Genomic DNA, 20,510 nt, shown 5'->3' with positions numbered 1-20,510 from the left:
AATAACCAGGTGGGTAAAACTTTGGGTCCAGATACTTCAGATTTCTTCCAACTAGAAATGCTGTAATAAATGTTTCATGAGTTGTTTTTTAATTTCTTTGACTGTTTGTTTCCTTACAAAGGTAACTGCTTATATTTTGCTTCTTTTCCTTATGAGTCATCTGTTACAGTTTGACAGAGTGCACACAGCTGTAGTAGTTTTGAAAGACATAATAATGAATCAGTGACTGACAACATGACAGTGACATGTGATGCAGTCAGATCTGAATCTACCTGCAGTAAGGATGAAGACAACAACAGACCACCAGGTATACGTGATAACCAGGTGGGTAAAACTTGGGGTCTTGGACACTTCAGAATTCTTCAACAAGAGATACTGTCATAAATATTTCATGCTTACATATTGTTGTTTTCTCTGAGACTGTGTTCGAGTCATTACTCAGATAGATATCTGCCAATCATGACAGTGACACGTGATGCAGTCAGATCTGAATCTACCTTCAGTAGGGATGAAGACAACAACAGACCATAAGATATAGGTAATAACCAGGTGGGTAAAACTTGGGGTCCGGATACTTCAGATTTCTTCTAACTAGAAATGCTGTAAGAAATGTTTCATGCCTTGTTTTTAGTTTCTTTGACTGTTTGTGTCCTTACTTAGGTAACTGCTTAATTTTTGCTTCTTTTGCTCATGAGTCATCTGTTACAGTTTGACTGAGTGCACACAGCTGTAGTAATTTTGAATGTAGACATCATAATGAATCAGTGACTGACAACATGATGGTGACATGTGATGCAGTCAGATCTGAATCTACCTTCAGTAGGGATGAAGACAACAACAGACCACCAGGTATACGTAATAACCAGGTGGGTAAAACTTGGGGTCCGGATACTTCAGATTTCTTCTAACTAGAAATGCTGTAATAAATGTTTCATGCCTTGTTTTTAGTTTCTTTGACTGTTTGTGTCCTTACTTAGGTAACTGCTTAATTTTTGCTTCTTTTCCTCATGAGTCATCTGTTACAGTTTAACTCTGTGCACACAGCTGTAGTAATTTTGAAAGTAGACATAATAATGAATCAGTGACTGACAACATGATGGTGACATGTGATGCAGTCAGATCTGAATCTACCTTCAGTAGGGATGAAGACAACAACAGACCACCAGGTATACATAATAACCAGGTGGGTAAAACTTGGGGTCCGGATACTTCAGATTTCTTCTAACTAGAAATGCTGTAATAAATGTTTCATGAGTTGTTTTTTTAATTTCTTTGACTGTTTGTTTCCTTACTCAGGTAACTGTTTATATTTTGCTTCTTTTACTTAAGAGTTATCTGTGTTACAGTTTAAGTAAGTGCACACAGCTGTAGTAATTTTGAAAGTAGACATAATAATGAATCAGTGACCGACAACATGATAGTGACATGTGATGCAGTCAGATCTGAATCTACCTTCAGTAAGGATGAAGACAACAACAGACCACAAGATGCAGGTAATAACCAGGTGGGTAAAACTTTGGGTCCAGATACTTCAGATTTCTTCCAACTAGAAATGCTGTAATAAATATTTCATGCTTACATGTTGTTGTTTTTCTTTTTCTGGGACTGTGTTTGTGTCATTACACAGATATCTGCCCATTTTTATATTTCTTTTCCTTATGAATCATCGTTGAACCGAGTTATAGTTTAACTGAGTGCACACAGCTGTTGTAATCTAGAAAGTAGACATAAAGATGAATCAGTGACAGACATCTTGACAGACATATGATGCAGTCAGATCTGAATCTACCTGCAGTAAGGATGAAGACAACAACAGATCACCAGGTGGGTAAAACTTCGTGTCTGACTCTGGGACACTGTAATCAAATTTCATCGTTTTTTTCCATTCTTTTTCTGGAGCTACGGTTGTGTCATTTGTCTTTTTTTTCTTTTGGGTTATAGTTGAACTGAGTTCTGGTTTACAGACATAAAGGTGAATCAGTGACTGACATCATGACAGTGACATGTGAAGCAGTCAGATCTGAATCTACCTTCAGAAGGGATGAAAACAACAGACCAGCAGGTAATCATCAGGTGAGTAAAACCTTTGTGTCTTGGATACTTCAGAATTCTTCAACAAGAGATGCTGTAATAAATATTTCACGTTTACATGTTGGTTTTCTCTGAGACTGTGTTTGAGTAATTACTTGATATCTGCCAATCATGATAGTGACAGGTGATGCAGTCAGATCTGAATCTACCTTCAGTAAGGATGAAGACAACAACAGACCACCAGGTATACCTAACAACCAGGTGGGTAAAACTTGGGGTCCGGATACTTCAGATTTCTTCTAACTAGAAATGCTGTAATAAATGTTTCATGAGTTGTTTTTTAATTTCTTTGACTGTTTGTTTCCTTACAAAGGTAACTGCTTATATTTTGCTTCTTTTCCTTATGAGTTATCTGTTACAGTTTGACTGAGTGCACACAGCTGTAGTAGTTTTGAAAGTAGACATAATAATGAATCAGTGACTGACAACATGACAGTGACATGTGATTCAGTCAGATCTGAATCTACCTTCAGTAAGGATGGAGACAACAACAGACCACCAGGTATACGTGATAACCAGGTGGGTAAAACTTTGGGTCTTGGACACTTCAGAATTCTTCAACAAGAGATACTGTCATAAATATTTCATGCTTACATATTGTTGTTTTCTCTGAGACTGTGTTCGAGTCATTACTCAGATAGATATCTGCCAATCATGACAGTGACACGTGATGCAGTCAGATCTGAATCTACCTTCAGTAGGGATGAAGACAACAACAGACCACAAGATATAGGTAATAACCAGGTGGGTAAAACCTGGGGTCTGGATACTTCAGATTTCTTCCAGCTAGAAATGCTGTAATAAATATTTCATGCTTACATGTTGTTGTTTTTCTTTTTCTGGGACTGTGTTTGTGTCATTACACAGATATCTGCCCATTTTTGTTATATTTCTTTTCCTTAGTCATAGTTGAACCAAGTTATAGTTTAACTGAGTGCTCACAGCTGTTGTAATCGAGAAAGTAGACATAAAAATGAATCAGTGATGGACATCTTGGCAGACACATGATGCAGTCAGATCTGAATCTACCTGCAGTAAGGATGAAGACAACAGATCACCAGGTTATTGTTGAATTGAGTTCTGTGTTGTTGTTTTCTCTGAGACTGTGTTTGAGTAATTACTTGATATCTGCCAATCATGATAGTGACAGGTGATTCAGTCAGATCTGAATCTACCTTCAGTAAGGATGAAGACAACAACAGACCACCAGGTATACGTGATAACCAGGTGGGTAAAACTTTGGGTCTTGGACACTTCAGAATTCTTCAACAAGAGATACTGTCATAAATATTTCATGCTTACATATTGTTGTTTTCTCTGAGACTGTGTTCGAGTCATTACTCAGATAGATATCTGCCAATCATGACAGTGACATGTGATGCAGTCAGATCTGAATCTACCTTCAGTAGGGATGAAGACAACAACAGACCATAAGATATAGGTAATAACCAGGTGGGTAAAACCTGGGGTCTGGATACTTCAGATTTCTTCCAGCTAGAAATGCTGTAATAAATGCTTCATGGTTACACATGTTTTTTTTCTTTCTTGGACTGTTTGTGTCCTTACTTAGGTAACTGCTTAATTATTGCTTCTTTTCCTTATGAGTTATCTGTTACAGTTTAAGTAAGCGCACACAGCTGCTGTAATTTTGAAAGTAGACATAAAGACGAATCGGTGACTGACATGACAGTGACATGTGATGCAGTCAGATCTGAATCTACCTTCAGTAAGGATGAAGACAACAACAGACCACCAGGTATACGTAATAACCAGGTGGGTAAAACTTGGGGTCCGGATACTTCAGATTTCTTCTAACTAGAAATGCTGTAAGAAATGTTTCATGCCTTGTTTTTAGTTTCTTTGACTGTTTGTGTCCTTACTTAGGTAACTGCTTAATTTTTGCTTCTTTTTCTCATGAGTCATCTGTTACAGTTTAACTCTGTGCACACAGCTGTAGTAATTTTGAAAGTAGACATAATAATGAATCAGTGACTGACAACATGATGGTGACATGTGATGCAGTCAGATCTGAATCTACCTTCAGTAAGGATGAAGACAACAACAGACCACCAGGTATACGTAATAACCAGGTGGGTAAAACTTTGGGTCTGGATACTTCAGATTTCTTCCAACTAGAAATGCTGTAATAAATATTTCATGCTTACATGTTGTTGTTTTTCTTTTTCTGGGACTGTGTTTGTGTCATTACACAGATATCTGCCCATTTTTATATTTCTTTTCCTTATGAATCATCGTTGAACCGAGTTATAGTTTAACTGAGTGCACACAGCTGTTGTAATCTAGAAAGTAGACATAATAATGAATCAGTGACTGACAACATGATGGTGACATGTGATGCAGTCAGATCTGAATCTACCTGCAGTAAGGATGAAGACAACAACATACCACCAGGTGGGTAAAACTTCGTGTCTGACTCTGGGACACTGTAATCAAATTTCATCGTTTTTTCCATTCTTTTTCTGGAGCTATGGTTGTGTCATTTCTGTCTTTTTTTTTTCTTTTGGGTTATAGTTGAACTGAGTTCTGTGTTACAGACAAAGGTGAATCAGTGACTGACATCATGACAGTGACATGTGAAGCAGTCAGATCTGAATCTACCTTCAGAAGGGATGAAAACAACAGACCAGCAGGTAATCATCAGGTGAGTAAAACCTTTGTGTCAGATACTTCAGAATTCTTCAACAAGAGATACTGTAAAAAAATTTTCATGTTTACAAGTTGGTTTTCTCTGAGACTGTGTTTGAGTCATTACTTGATATATGCCAATCATGATAGTGACAGGTGATGCAGTCAGATCTGAATCTACCTGCAGAAGGGATGAAGACAACAAAAGACCAGCAGGTAATCATCAGGTGGGTAAAACTGGGTCTGAGACATTTCAGATTTCTTCTTCAAGAGATGCTGTATGGAGGAGGGGGGAGAGGGGTGCTGTGGTTGTGTCATTACTCAGACATCTGTCTTTTTTTTCTTCTTTCTTTCTTTTGAGTTATCGTTTAAGTGAGTTCTGTGTTACAGCTTAATTCAGTGCACGCAGCTGTTGTAATTTAGATAAAAGATATAAAAACAAATAGTGTGTGTGTGTGTGTGTGTGTGTGTGTGTGTGTGTGTGTGTGTGTGAGAAATGAGTACTGATTTTACCTGTTCAAGTATTGTTGCTTGCTTTATATGTTGTACAGTATGTTGGTACATGTGAAGAATTTTGAGTGGATTTATTTGTTCTTATGGGTTTCACAGATGCAGTGAGGCGTGTCTTGGGCAAGTCAAATCTGGCACTGCAGAGCCCATCCCTCTCCAGATCGGATTTTCTGGTTGGGTTTACTCCCCACATGAGGCAGGCAGTACTGGGTTACATGGTTACCAGTAGCAGAGGAGAACCTCTGGCCTGACACTGAGAAAAACCTTGACAGCAATGATACAAGAGAAGCCTTAAAGATTGTCATGGACCTGACCAAACAGAAACAGTCAGCACCATCCAGGACAAAGACTGTCTCAAACAGAAACATTGTCAAAAAGGTAGGCTGGGTACTGCTCTGACCTCTACAACAACAGAGCAAAGAAGACCCATGTGTACCAACAGTGCCAGAAACATCAAAGGAGGATGACTTCTCAATACTCTGGGAGGAGAGGTTGTAGCAGTATTTAAGTCTCTAAAATGCGGCAAGGCTGCAGGCACTGACAATATCCCTGCAGAACTCTTGAAACATGGTGGAGAGGCACTAATTGACACGTTTCATGTCTGCCACCTCCAACAGAATCTGGTACACAGGCGAACGGCCCACCCAGTGGAGCCAATCACCTGTCATCAACCTCCCCAAGAAAGGAAATCCCCAATCACTGCCAGAACTACTGTATCATCAGTCCAATCAACCAAGCCAGCAAAGTAATCATCAAAATCATTCTGAACAGATTACATCCCCCCAATCAGATACCATCACTGCTGTAGAACAGACTGGACTCTGCAAATGCAGAAGTACCATCAAACATCTCTTTAACCTGTGAACCATTTGTCAAAAACACCTTCAACACCAGAGGTAATTCTACCACGTCTTCACAGAGTTCAAGGTGTTTGCAGAGTCTGGCAGGAAGCACTATGGGCCACAAGGAGAACATTTTACGTGGGTAAAAGCAACACCATCCAGCGCCTCCACTCCAAAGGAACCAACAGAGTACTCACAATGTTTGTGTGCAAACTTGTGTGTTTGTGTATGTTAGTTATGTGTGAGGGTGCGTAATTATATTTAAATTGTGTGGGTTTTTTTGTTTGTTTGTTTGTTTGTTTTGTAAATGGAAATCAAATAATAAAAAAATTGCTGGCCCTTTAACATGACAGAAGTAGTATGATGACAGTGACAGTTTTCAGATTGCAGCTTTTCAGCAGAAGTTTCCATACTTGTACAAAACAGTCAATTCCCGTGAGCAAAGAGAGTGTATATGCACACAGGGACGAATGAGCAATCTTCATGGTTTTGAGCTTTAAATTTCATTTAAACATCTCACACTTTCTAACAGATTATTAATATGCTTGTGTTGGTTGACAAGGTTTAAAAACACTATAAAAACATCACTGACAGCTTTCACATCACAGGGAAAGTGTTACAATTCATTTTGATTTTACCGGTTCCACTGACTTAACAAAGCAGTTATAAAGTCAACTGCAAACATGTCATTATGTACAGCATGGAAAGTTCCAACTACACAAAAGAAAAAATCCTTTCACCCTCCTGCATTCTGTATGGCCACAGCCGAACACTAAGAAGAGTTTCTCTGAGAAACATGTGAAATCAAGAAACTGTATACTGGAATTCGGATGTATCTCCGCATAAGCATGGAGAATGTAAGCTATTTAAGAAAAAATAAGAGCATTTTGTATACACGTATATACATTTATCATTCTGTGCCTTTCAGTGCATAGAATGTATCAGCTGTATATCTGCCTGGAAAAAGCTCAAGAAAACTGAAGCTGAGCGACTGACTAAAATTTTCAACCTCTTGACAACTGCTGATAAGAGCCCTCATCACTGAAGACTGTTGCTTCACTGTGTTAAGAAACTGAGCTTTCAGGTCAGGATGTCAGACATTATTCTGTATCTGGACTTCTTTCTCTTGGGATCGTATTACTGGTGTTCAGCAAAACCAATGACACCACGTAAAAATTATTTTTAAAAGTAGTAACTGCTCTTGAAGCTCATGCCACGCTGACCTCATTTCATCACGGTTCAGCAGTTTGGGGGTTTAGTCTCCTTAAAATGTTGAAAAAATTTTTTTTAAAACTTTTTGAAAGACACACACACAAAAAAGGTGATAATACGAACCTCAAACCAGAACAAACACTTCAGCATCAGTATCAGTAGCTCAAGGAGGCGTCACTGCGTTCGGACAAATCCATATACACTACACCACATCTGCCAAGCAGATGCCTGACCAGCAGCGTAACCCAACACTTCATTAAGTTAATGTGAAACTGGGAGACCTGCTCCAAGTCAACCGTTTCACCGACACAGGCGATGTAACAGGATTTTCAACACAACGCCAAACCCCTTGACTTTGTGGAAAAAAACAACAAAAAGCACCATGAAGTGGTGTTTCAAGTCATAAATCAACACCTAGAACAGCCACGCTGCCAAAAACTGAGGAAACGGTCCCCGAGATATACCACTCTAGATCCAATATGTGAACTGTCAGCCTTCCAAAATGATTTCCTTCTAGTAGTCTTTTGATGGAGTCATCAGTGAGATCACTGTGACTGAATTCCATGGGCATGGCAGTCAAGGGGTTAAACTTTCATAAACTGTATGGGAAGTCATTTACAGCTTAGTCTTTTGTGAAGGACTAGGACTCTGAAATTTGGAGGCAAGATTGCACTTGTTATTAGTGCTACAGCCTTAGGGGCTAGCTGGCCTTTGGGAACCATCCCAACGCCGACTGTCCCAAAACCCTTTTGGCCGAGAGAGTGGGGATGCAACTTGGGCAAGACACTCTCCACTATGATCAAATTCTAGCCCAGATAGTCAGGACAGCAGATGCCTCCTCCACTGTTGTGGTGGTCATAGTCGGACACGACTGACAATCATACATAACCTGCATGAATCTGCGACACGACACCAAAGCGAGGCCAACAGCGGAGATCAGCCCCAAGTGTTGTTGTTGTTGCCGCTGCTGTGGAAGTCTGTGTAGGACATGGCCATGGGGGAGGTCATGCCGAAGTCCTGTGCCAGGGCGTCCAGGTCCGCCTGGCTGATGTTGCCAGACAGATCCAGCCAGTCCGCCAGTAGTGACGACGACAGGGGGCTCAACTCCGCTCCTCGACTGTGGAGAGTCAAAAAAAAAAACAAAGTCAAAGTTGTGCAAATAAATAATACTTTAAATGAAAGAAAGTTTTGCGTAAAATTTGTGAGACAACAGAGGGCTCAGCTCCACTCCTTAATCATGGAGAGTTGAAAAAAAAGAAAAGAAACTAGAGTTGAAACTGTGCAAGTAAATAATAATTTAAATGAAAAATTTTTTTTTTTAAATTGCAAGACAACAGAGGGCTCAGCTCCACTCCTTATCTGTGAAAAGTTTAAAAAAAAGAAGAAGAAAACAACAACAAAACGGCAGCTTAACTCACTCAGTACGGCCAGTCCTCTCTTCTCTACACAGACCCCTCGGATGCCCAGTGGGTCTCTGAATGACCCAACCTTTAGCTTCCGTCGTCAGAAGTGTGGTATTCTATGTCAACATTCACGTCTTCAGTATAAGAGCCTTCCGCTTGCAATATTTTGATGATGGTAATTGGGGTGAAACGCTGTTAGCGTCGACTCTTTCGCCGTTCGTATGGAGAGAGTTAAGGCCTGCACAGCTGCTGAACAGCTGGGAGTGTCAGGCTTCAACCTCAGAAGCGAGTCAAGTCCCTGGTTTAAATTCCAGCAAAGCTTTAAACATGCAGATTTTACCTCACTGATAAAGAGTGGGTTAAGGGGAACCTCTCACTCACCCGGCGTTATCGGCTGCGTCGGCCATGAGCACGTCCATGTCCATGCCCACCCCGTACCCTGCGCCGGTGCCCTTGGGGGTGAGGGAGAGGGAGGGGGGGAAGATGCTGGACAGCTTGCTGCTCAGCACGGCCACCATGTCCACCCCCTCAGGCTTCGGCGCTGACACGCGCAGGTCCGGCCCCCGCCTCCTGCCCTGACTGCCTGTCACAGGGTGCGAGGGGGTGGCGGTGGTGGGGTCGGGGTGGTGAGTCGCCGGCAGGTGATGGTGAAGGTGCTGTGGGAGGTGGGCATGGTGTACAGCGGGGTGCGAGGCGGAAGCGGAGGTCTGCATGGGCAGGAAGGACGGATGCTGCTGTGGAGGGAAACTGTCCGGGGGGGCCATGACTCCTTGAGGGGGCACAGGGTTCTGGTGGGGGCTGACCGACGCCGGAGCCAGGCTGGGGTGGGGGCCAACGGAAACGTGACCCAACCCGGGGTGCGACCCCACGGTCACCTGTGTCAACCCAGGGTGTGGGCCCATAGCGCCGTGTGACAGGGCAGTGTGTGACCCCACCCCGAACGCACCCTGCACATTACCAACGTCTCTGGACCCCAACATGTGGAAGTCGATGGCCGTATCCGAGTAGCGACTGAAGGGGACGGTGATGTGACTAGAGCTGTCTACACTGCCCTGAGAGGAGAACGGCAGGCCCTGTGCACCGCCCTGCACCGAGTGACCCCCGAAAGGAACACCGGCGGTGTTGGATGGCAGGAAGTATGACGGAGGGGGAGGCACGGTACCTGCCACTGACGGAGTCTGACCAGAGTAACACAGGCTGCCGGAGCTGGAACTCACTGAGAATGCTGTGTTCTGAAAACTGCAGGCGGCGGGACTGGGGTTCATGTGGGTCTTCAAGTGCGATGTGTCCTGCAGTGGCTGCGTCACCAGAGTCTTGTCAGAGAACTCCGTGTCCGGCTTCACCACAGTGGGAAAGTACTGGCAAGGAGCGAACCCGGGCTCCTCACTCTTCAGCTTCTCCATGCCGCTGTTCACTGCCGCCTGATGGCTCACTGCCGGGCTGTCGCCGAACGCGTTCATCTTGATGTCCGAGGTCTGAAAGTTTCCAGAGGGGAACGTTTCTGAAGCACCACCCCCACTCCTGCCAGCCAAAGAGTTGCCTGGATCTGGTTTCTGGCAGTGCCTTTCAAGGAACTCAGCCAGGTTTTGGGGCAGCTGATCTGAGTCCGCCCCGACGTTGTTTGTGCCTTGGGGGAAGTTGGTGTGAGTGAAGTTTGTCTGGCCGGCCAGCGTCTTGCTGAACAGCATGTCTGAGGGTGGGCAGGAGTCGGGAGGGGTGAAGGTGTGAGGACTGTGGGAAGACGCATGCTGGTGTAGGGAGGAGGGGGAGGCAGAGTTGTGGTGGGGACTCCTGGAGGGGTCTGGCGGGAGTGCAGGAGGGGAGAGTCTGGTGGCAGCGTCATGGGAGGCAGCGCCTTGAGGCGGGGTGTGGACAGGTCTCGTGTCGGGGAGGGCTGCTGCGTCCCCACACACTCCCCCTCCCTCCCCGCTCTGCCTTCTCTCTGCACTGACGATGGCGCCCTGCGACAGCTGGAGGGCTTCCTTCAGGGCCTCCGCCTGAGTCTGAGTGATCTGCAGGTGGCCCCCAGGCAGACCCACCGTCTGTGGCAGGCTGGCATGCGGCACCATCACCTGCCCTGGACCCACAGCCATCTGACCCGCCACCAGCCCCCCCACAAGCCCCGCGGGCAATACGGAGGGCGGGGTGGAGGTGGGGGCTGGGTGGGGAGGGGAGAGCCCCGGGGGTCCCTGTGGGGGGCTGGGGGTGGCGGGGTTGGCCTGCTGGAGGTAGACGATGGTGGGCAGGGGTGGGGTGGACTGTGAGGCCGAGGTCGTCTGGGGCGTGGCCGCCGCCCACGTCTCCTTCTTCTGCATGGAGGACCAGCGGGCCAGCAGCTCTTTGTCCGCATCCGACAGCTCCACTCTCTGGGGGACCTCCTCTGCAACAGGCAACATTTGTGATTTCACAGCGCTTATATTCATCAGCTTTAACACACAGGACTGACACTGCAAAGGCAACAGGTGTGGCTTCATGACGCATACCTATCAACTGTAAAATACGACTGACACTGAAAGGAAACAGGTTGTCATTTCCTGGTGTACATTCATCCTGTAAAAACGGACTGACACTGCAAAAACAAAAGCCATTATTTTATGGTGCACACCTTTAACAACTGTAAAAACAGACTGACACTACAAGAAAAATATGGTGTGATTTCATGGTGCATACATTCATCAACTGTAAAATAGGACTGACAATGCACGGAAAACTGGTATTCTTTCATGGTGCATACATTCACCAACTGTAAAATATGACCGGCAATCCTACAAACACTGTCTGAGAACAAATTTTATCATTCAATCTTGTTCACGAATAAAAATCCCACACTCTAACATGTTTCAAAACTAATGTCAACACTGAAATGGAATTAAATTTCAGCTCTGTCTTCCTGATACATCAACACACACTGAAGACTGGATGCAAATTCTGAAAAGAAACTTCAACACCATCTTGTTACAGCAAAAAGCATGTATTTTGACTTTACCTAGCTGAACAGATGTGACACTCTCTCTTCACAGCTAAAATTCTTTTATGAACTTGTCAACTCGACCACAACACTTATCAGGAGTCTGTATATATATACTCCCTATTAGATTAAATATACTTATCATATCAAACTAATGGAAACTAGGCCTACCAGTCCGCTGCTGTTACGCCTAGTTTGCATTTGTGTCATATGGTATAGAACATGACGCCGAACAGTGGGTCAATGAAATTAAAAAAAAAAAAAAAAAAAAAAAAAAATCTGGGAAAAATGAAATACATACTTTTCTTTTCCTGCATCTTCTTCATCTTGCTGTCCCGCTTCTTCTTCCGCTTTTCTTCCCGTTCTCTCTGCCGCTGAGCGGCTGTCACAGGGCGAGGTTTGTCTTCATCCCCGCAGGACTCTGAGGTGAGACAGAATGTGTTGATGTCAAGGCTCAACAATAACAACTAAATAATAGTTTAATATGACTGTGTAATGGGTGTTTTATATAATCACGTATAGAAAACTAGAGGAAATGTGTTCATACATAAGATATCCCGTGTGTGGGTTGTGTTCTTTTCACATTACGTTAGCAAAGCAAAGTGTCCATAACTCTATGCTGATGCTATATATAATGTCTATTATATGTTATAAAACTGCACTGTTACACATGATGAAAATGTGTCCACCTTGACCAAATTGATAGAACAATATATTATAAGTATAATGACTTATGATGACGATGTTATTGTCAATGTACACTGTATTCATTTTTTTCTTTCTTTGATTTTTCCCCTTTCTTTTCCATCTACTCTGAATTGTTATAATGAATTCATGTACAAAATAAAACGGTGGTCGACCCAAGAAAGTCCAGGAAAACTTTAAAAAAAAACAAAAAAAAACCCAAAAAAACAAACCACCCCAAAAAACCCCAACAACAACTAAATAATTCTTTATTACCAACGTGATACATGTACCCTTACCCACACAACTGTGAGCACAAATATACACACACACACACACACTATATCTCTGCTCCTTAAACACAGATTCTTTTACACAAAAACTATTAAAAATAGGACACCCCCCTCGGCCCCCCTCACAAATTATGTGCAAATGACAATGACCTGTCCGGTGTCGATGACTGAGCAGTGCCTGTTTGACCAGAGCTTTGGTGTCCTCGGAGATGGTCTTGTTTTCTGGCCCCTTCTTCTCCGCCGGCTTCGTCTCTTTATCACGCTCCTTCACACACACACACACACACACAATGACAAACACAACATCAACAAAATGCCATCTGTTCCTGCATTCATATTCAGTCAGCAGCTTAACTTACAAATATGCATTCCATTTTTATGCATTGTGTCTAAAAACAACAATAATAAATAACAATAATAATGACACTGATAATAATTATATATATATAAAAAAAAAAAAACGATATCCGTATAGTGCCAACTCTTGTGCACAGACAAATCAAAGCAATTTCACACTTGTCACTCAAACGCATGCACAACTCGAACTCAGAGGGACAAAGGACATAATAAAAATATGTACATCTAAACAGAAAGCTGGAGAAGCTATAGACCGGAAAGAGAGGTTGCAGGGTGGGGGTGGGGGGGCTATTTTAGAAAGTTAGTATTCAAGTCCAGACTTGAAAGAGCAGAGTACAGAAATTTGGCTGCAACTCCCATGTTCACATATTTCACATGCTGATTTTTGTGTAAGACCGTTTGTCTTTTGTTTTTTTGTTTTTTTAACCTGCCATCCAGGTAGACATACTCCTATTTCTTACTCAGGAACTGGGTGCATGAGTGGTGGTGGTGGTGGGGGTTGTTGATGAAGGTGGGGGTAGGTGTTTTTCTGTATCTCAAACTTGATTCAGTTTACCACTATATTTTACCATAGTGCTTATAAAACACAGTACTTTGTTGTAATGATATTCCATCCATATCTTTTCGATATCATTCCTCAAAAGCAGTAATGACACTGCGACATAAGTAATCCCCATCGAAAAATATATGTGATTCTCACAAATACACACGCTACCTTCTCAGATTCCCTCCCACACAAAAAAATGCAACACCTTCTCAAGATTCCCACACATAAACACACCACCTTCTCAGACTCCCACACATAAACACACCACCATCTCTGATTCCCATACACATACACACACCACCATCTCTGATTCCCTCACACATACACACACCACCATCTCTGATTCCCATACACATACACACACCACCATCTCAGATCCCCCCCCCCCCCCCCCACAAACACCATCTTCTCAGATTTACACACTAACACACGACCTCAGATTCCCACACATCAACTTCTCAGATCCCCCCCCCACCCCCCCCAAACCTTCTCAGATTCCCACACTTACACACACACACCACTTTCTCAAGATCCACACACACACACACATACCACTTTCTAAGACCCCCCCCCCCCTCCTCCACACACACCACTTTCTCAGACTCCCACACTTAAAACATTCACACCACAATCTCAGATCACCCCCCCCTCCGCCCTCCACCACACACACCACCTTCTCAGTTCCCCCCCCCCCCCCACCATCTCAGATTCCCCCCCACCCCCACAACCTTCTCAGATTCCCACACATACACACACCACATTAGATCCCCCCCCACCCCCAACCCACACACACCACCTTCTCAGATCCCCCCCCCACACACACACACTCCCTTCTCACCTGTTTCTCACCCCCAGGGGGGCGAGGGGTCTGTGTGTCCATGGCCTTGCTGCCGTCTGTCGACTGCGCACTCAGCATCTCCACGTCGCTCAAGCATGACGGCAGCTGCAGGTTGGTCGTCTCCACAGACACGGGCGACTTCTTCGTGGCTGCCTTCTCCGGCGGCTTCTTGAACACCTCCCCGTCCTCCGGCGAGGGCGGCTGGGCTGCCACGATCTGCTCCAGGGTCTGAGTGGCTTGGGGGATGTCTGGTGCCAGCGGTGGTTTGGCGCTGTTTGCGTGCACCTCTTGCGCGACTGCAAGGAGAAAAACAATACTATTACAACTTAATACATGTATTCACATAGCACTAAATCTTATGTAGGGTGAAAAACCAAAGTGCTTTCATTCAGAACAGACAAAAACTACAACCGAAGTCCTGTGTGCAGCAAGCACTTAGCACACATAAAAGAGCCCATGGCAACATGAGCTGTCCCAGGGAAAAATTCTATAGGAAAAAATAAAACCACTTTCACTGTAAAATAAATACACGTACACAGAAAAAAAAGGAAAAAAAAAAAAAAAAGAACTGAAAAAACAGTGGTGCTGCACTGTGGTGACATGCTTTCCCCAGGACAGCAGCTCCAATTTCACACAGAGCAATCTGTTGTGACAAAAAAAATGCACTACAATACAATACTACACACGCATGCACAACTCGGACTCAGTGGGACAAAGGACAAAACCTCAAAACACATGTGAACAGAAAGCCAGAGAAACTGCAGGCCGCAAGGAAGGAGGGTAGGGGAGAGCGATTTCGGAAAGAGGTACATTTTAAGGCCAGACTTGATAAAGCTGAGCGCAGAGGCTCACAAAGGGAAAAGTGACGGAGACCAGAGAGACAAGAAAGAGAAACAGCGTCTGAGAAAAGTCTCAAAACCAAACAAAAACTGGAATGAATGAAAGAGATAAGACAAAGACAAACTTAAACTGGGTCATAAGGAGACTTTGATTCTGCAACACAGTAGATTTAGTAAAATAAACCACCCACCAACAGCAATAATGGTAACATTAAACATTTATACAATGCTTACCTTCTGGCTGCACTGCATTTAACAACACAATGTGGAATGAAGAAGACACAGGAATACAAAAAAAAAAAAAAAATATATATATATATATATATATATATATAATACAAACTCGCTAAAAGTTTGCACAGGACAGGAATCAGACCCCTGCCGGAGTCTGCACTAGTGGGTCACGGTTAAGTATGTGTAGTTAAAATACAATTTTATAAACAGTGCATCATCATTCACAACTCACACACCTCTCTCACCTCACCCCCCCCCCCCCACACCACCTCACTCGCATTAACACCACACATGTAACATTATAGAGACAATTAACCCATTCCCCAAGCAGTCAACAAAACAAAACAAACGAAACAAAAAAACCAAAACCAAACAAACTTACACGCCCCTGACGTCCTGACCCCAGTAGCCTCCCCTTTCCCCTCCGCACGGGCCGACATGGACGACATCACAGCCTGAAGCTGATCCTTCAAGGACGCCGACATCACACCCCCACCCCCGCCCCCTTCCCCCCTCTCCTCCAACGCCTCCTCGGTCTTGGGGGCCGGGCGCAGACAGGCCAGGAAACTGAGGGTCGGGGTTCGAGGCTGGTGGAACTCCATGATCTCCTTGTAGATGACGTCTCTCAGCTGTTCACTATCCATGTGCAGCAGCTGGGAAAACAAAAATAAAATAATAACAATGATTATATGCAGATTGACGCTCAAACCTCCAAGGCAGGGAGCTTGTGATATTTACAATAAAAAGTTGTACATACATAAATAATCATGCATCAAGCATCAAGTATACAAGGGGGGCTTTTGGCATTTACAATAAAAAGTTGTACATACATAAATAATCATGCATCAAGTATGCCACATGCATGCAAGCGTGCGCACACACACACACACACACAATCAAACCCGCCCATTCACACACATAGCCAGAAGAAATGTGGAACAAAATATAAACCATGGGGGACGGGAAGATTGTGAGGTCTGATGTGACTTCATGGCAGAGAGAGAGAAAGAGAGAGAGAGAGATACTCATCCCTCCACCCCCATCAAAACTGACCTCTTTCTCCTCCACCCCCATCAAAACTTACTTCTTTCTCTTCCTCCCCCATCAAAACTGACCGCTCTCTCTCCCTCTTCTCTCAAAACTGACCTCTCTCCCCCACCCCCTCCTCTCAAAATTGACCTCTCTTTCTGTACCCCCACCACCCCACCCCATAAAAACTGACTCACCCCCTCCCCAAAACAGACCTCTCTCCCCTCAAAACTGACCTCTCTCTTTTCCTCCTCCCTCAAAACTGACCTCTCCTCTACACTCTCCCTTTAAAACTTGACCTCTTTCTCTTCCTCCACCCCACCCCACCCCCACCTAAAAATTGATCTCTTTTCACTTCATCCCTCTAAAAACTGGCCTCTCTTTCTTCCTCCCCACTCAAAACTGACCTCTCTCTCTCTCTCTTTAGCTTCTCGCAAGAAAACTGACCTCTTTCTCAAAGTCAAACTCGAAGGAGGGCACACAGATGGGCTCATCGTCGGGGTCGTGGTACTTGGAGAGGAAGGGGTGCTTCAGGGCTCGCTCCACAGTGATGCGGTCAGCCGGGTTGATCACCAGCATCTTGCCCAGAAGGTCCAGGGCCTTCTTGCTGCCTTTAGGGAACAGGGTCGTCCATGGCATCGGCTTCCGATGATCTAGACCTGGAGGTGGGGTGACATGGCATACATCACTTCGGGTGCAAACCTGGGAGCTACACACATAAATCACTCAAAGCCATTTAACAAAAGCTTGGATAAAAACATTGTTATGTATATATATTTGTATTTGACTGTGAGGTCTCACTTAACTGTAAAAATGACCGTAAAGGAACTAATTTACAGGAAATCAGTAGCCAGAATTATATGCTAACTTACCCATTAAGTTCTATATAATCAATCTTTAGATCAAATAAGCAATAAAATTTGTCTTCAAATCCTTCATGAATGATAATAAACAAAAAGTCAAAATCACATGCATCACACCTTACATGGATGATTGATATTGCTTTAACATTACAAAACATTTCTGTGTGTCTGTGTGTGAAATGAGATAGTATACAATTTTAGACGAGAAAGAAAATCACTATCTCCACAATAATGCATAAAAATGAAACATTTGCCATTTTCCAAATCTTTTTTTTTCAGTCTGAAAAATATCTTCCCCAAGTATGGATGCTGTCAATGAGGGAAAAACACACACACAAAAAAAAACAACAACAACAAACAAACAAACAAAAAACCCCCACACAGCTGAAATCAACAGAGGAGGAAAACAAATGTGTACCTACTTCTAATGATTCTGCGCAGAACATCGTTCTGACAGTTCTTCAGCACTGACTCTGATGGCGTTCCCAGCAGTCCCAGGACCAATTTCACCTGAGTCAGGTAATCTTTACCTGGCCACACACAACAGGAGCAACAAATAGATAATAACAAATATGCATAAAATAAAATAAAACAAATAGAACAAAATGAAATAAAATTTTGGACAGTAACAAAAAGAATAAAAACACAAATAGAAAGTACACTAAATGAAAAGCTGTTGTACATAAAACATAAACAGACACTTCAAGTGGTCCTACCAACATATGTCACCCATGCTAAGCATCAACATCTTAAAGAGCAAAATATCCATTCTAGCATCTGTACATTCATACCACACATACACACACACACACTCACTCTCTCTCTCTCTCTATGAGTCTCTCTCTCTCTTTCAGACACACATAATACACACAGAACTATCTTTTTTCCTTTCTAACTCCCATTTGTTTTCGATTCAGGAATAAGCAACTGCAACAAGTAAAAGAGAGCTACGGGTGTTAAGCAATGTGGGGTTCTCTCTAGCAAAGTGAAGAGAGCAGTCGTACTTAAGGCAGATAAGCCGTTTCAAATTCAAGTTGAGGCAGGAAAGTAATAAATACAACGCAATGACGCAATGCAATACACTCACCAGGAAACAGATGCTTTCTGCCCAGCATCTCGGCAAAGATACAGCCGACAGACCACATGTCCACGGCAGTGCCATACTCCAGCAGTGACAGCAGTATCTCCGGAGCTCTGTACCAGCGAGTGGCCACGTACTGCGTCATGTAGTGCGACGGCTCTTCGGGCTGGCAGTTCACACCTCGGGCCATACCTGCGGACAGTCAACTACAATGGTAATGAATGAGGACGCTGATGAGGATGCGTTTTGTTTCAGTTTCAAGGAGGTGTTGGTGTATGAACAGGTGGATGTTCGGTATACATCTCCCATGAAAAAAATAGAATAAATAAACATAACAGGAGCATATGCCAGGCAGACGCATTTCTGGTTTGGAACCACGCAACATGGCTGAAATGTACACTTCCTTTCACAATGTATCTCGGTGTTAACCTAGCGCAAGAGTTACAGACACCTGCAGTGAATTTAACCCTTTGAGCCCTGACCACCAGTTTACCGGTGGTGGGGAGGGGTGTCATAATGCCTGGCCACCGGTTGAGCGGTGCGTAAACACTTGTGTCGTGTTTTGCTATTGGTTGACTTATATTGAAGGGCCAATCAGAAAAACTGTAATATTCCGACGCCAGCGAACACAGTACCAACACTGCCGCGCCCCCTCACTGTGTTTTGTGCATGTGCTTTGGATAAAAAAGATCGATTTCTACCATGAAGTGTGCAGAGTCTCAACCTGACACGCCTCCTTTGATCAACTGATTCTGCATGCTCAGATTCATTTTCAACATCACTATATGTAGCAAAATCACCCGATTCGAATTCCACCTCACTATCAGACTAATCATTGTCATACTCTACTTCCAATAAATCATCAAGCATATCAATTACTTGCTGCGTTGTGTACAGTTGTTTTCTCGCACGTTTTGTCCCTGATTTCTGCCCTGATGGGCCAGGTTGAGACTGCACGCTTCAAGTGTTTACACACCGCTCAACCAGTGGCCGGGCATTATGTCATTTTTCTCTGCCACCGGTAAAGCGGTGGTCAGGGTTCAAAGGGTACAATACCAATTATTTGCAAATTTTGGCTCAGGAGCTCAGGCAGAAGGGTTAAAATAGCTCAGGGACTAAGGGCTCAAAGAGTTAAACCTAAAGGCGTCTGGCTGGAAAACTGATTAAAAGACTGGATGACAGTTCACATGTGCCATGCTGTAGAACAGAAATTGTGAATAAAAACACATGGCAACAATTCAAACCATGTGCCCTACATTCAATATTGTTTTCATTTACATCACACAAATTCTAATGACAACAAATAACAATATATCAATAACAAAGAGTCCAAACCTGATCAGTTTAAAACTATGTCATTTCAGCAGAAAATATTGTGAATAAACTGAACTTCATGCAATGAATTTAAGTGCTCTTCACAAACACATGTATACATATAAATAAGTGCAAGAAGCAAAGCCTGCCAAAATCAGTACCAAACACAAAGCTGATCAGTAAGTAAATGATTAGTAATGGCTGCATAAAATCAGATTCATTCTTCATTCCTTGGAAGCACAAAACACTTTGCAACAGAATCAATATACTCCTAAAAATGAGGCATTGCTGCTTCAACAGACTATAGGCGGTGAAAAATGATGATAATTACACATATAAACAAGATAAGATAAGATAAGAATAACTTTATTATCTCCAACTGGAGAAATTTGGTCAGGTGCATTATCACAACATAGACAAGTAAACAACATGGGGACCATAACTGTAAAAGTCAACGAATATTACGAAGATACAAATGTAAAAAATATCTTATACACCGTTTCATACATACATCCACACACTGCAGGTAATAACTAGTATTCTTAATGTAAAAACAGAAAGAATTAAGAAACATTATTTGAATATAATTATAAACATAGCCTACTATACTGCACACTGATTATAATAGACAGATAAGATAAGAATAAAGATACGTTACGGAAAACCGCAACCAGATAATCAGCACACCCCCCGCCCCCCCCCCGCGGATTACTTGATAAAACGAGAAAACGAGAGTAATAAACATATGTTCTCAAATAA

At 43.3% G+C, this 20,510-nt stretch overlaps 1 protein-coding gene across 2 annotated transcripts in view; it reads right to left on the bottom strand.

Moving 5' to 3' along the window:
- Positions 1 to 3,650: 3,650 nt before the first annotated feature.
- Positions 3,651 to 20,510, bottom strand: part of LOC143288364 (uncharacterized) — a 21,728-nt gene continuing 4,868 nt past the window's right edge. For both annotated transcript variants that reach the window (XM_076596761.1, XM_076596760.1), the window contains exons 3-11: positions 18,444 to 18,629; positions 17,779 to 17,886; positions 16,941 to 17,152; positions 15,847 to 16,117; positions 14,392 to 14,687; positions 12,800 to 12,914; positions 11,974 to 12,093; positions 9,086 to 11,084; positions 3,651 to 8,418 (exon numbers count right to left, since the gene is read on the bottom strand). In XM_076596761.1, coding sequence (XP_076452876.1) covers positions 8,238 to 8,418; positions 9,086 to 11,084; positions 11,974 to 12,093; positions 12,800 to 12,914; positions 14,392 to 14,687; positions 15,847 to 16,117; positions 16,941 to 17,152; positions 17,779 to 17,886; positions 18,444 to 18,629 — 3,488 coding nt within the window. In that variant the 3' untranslated portion in view covers positions 3,651 to 8,237. The remainder of the gene's footprint in view (positions 8,419 to 9,085; positions 11,085 to 11,973; positions 12,094 to 12,799; positions 12,915 to 14,391; positions 14,688 to 15,846; positions 16,118 to 16,940; positions 17,153 to 17,778; positions 17,887 to 18,443; positions 18,630 to 20,510) is intronic.

Source organism: Babylonia areolata, chromosome 12 (genome assembly GCF_041734735.1).
Source record: "Babylonia areolata isolate BAREFJ2019XMU chromosome 12, ASM4173473v1, whole genome shotgun sequence".
In the NCBI taxonomy this organism is placed as follows: domain Eukaryota; kingdom Metazoa; phylum Mollusca; class Gastropoda; order Neogastropoda; family Buccinidae; genus Babylonia; species Babylonia areolata.
Note: the sequence above shows the minus strand (reverse complement) of the source record. Positions and strands in the feature narration are given on the sequence as shown.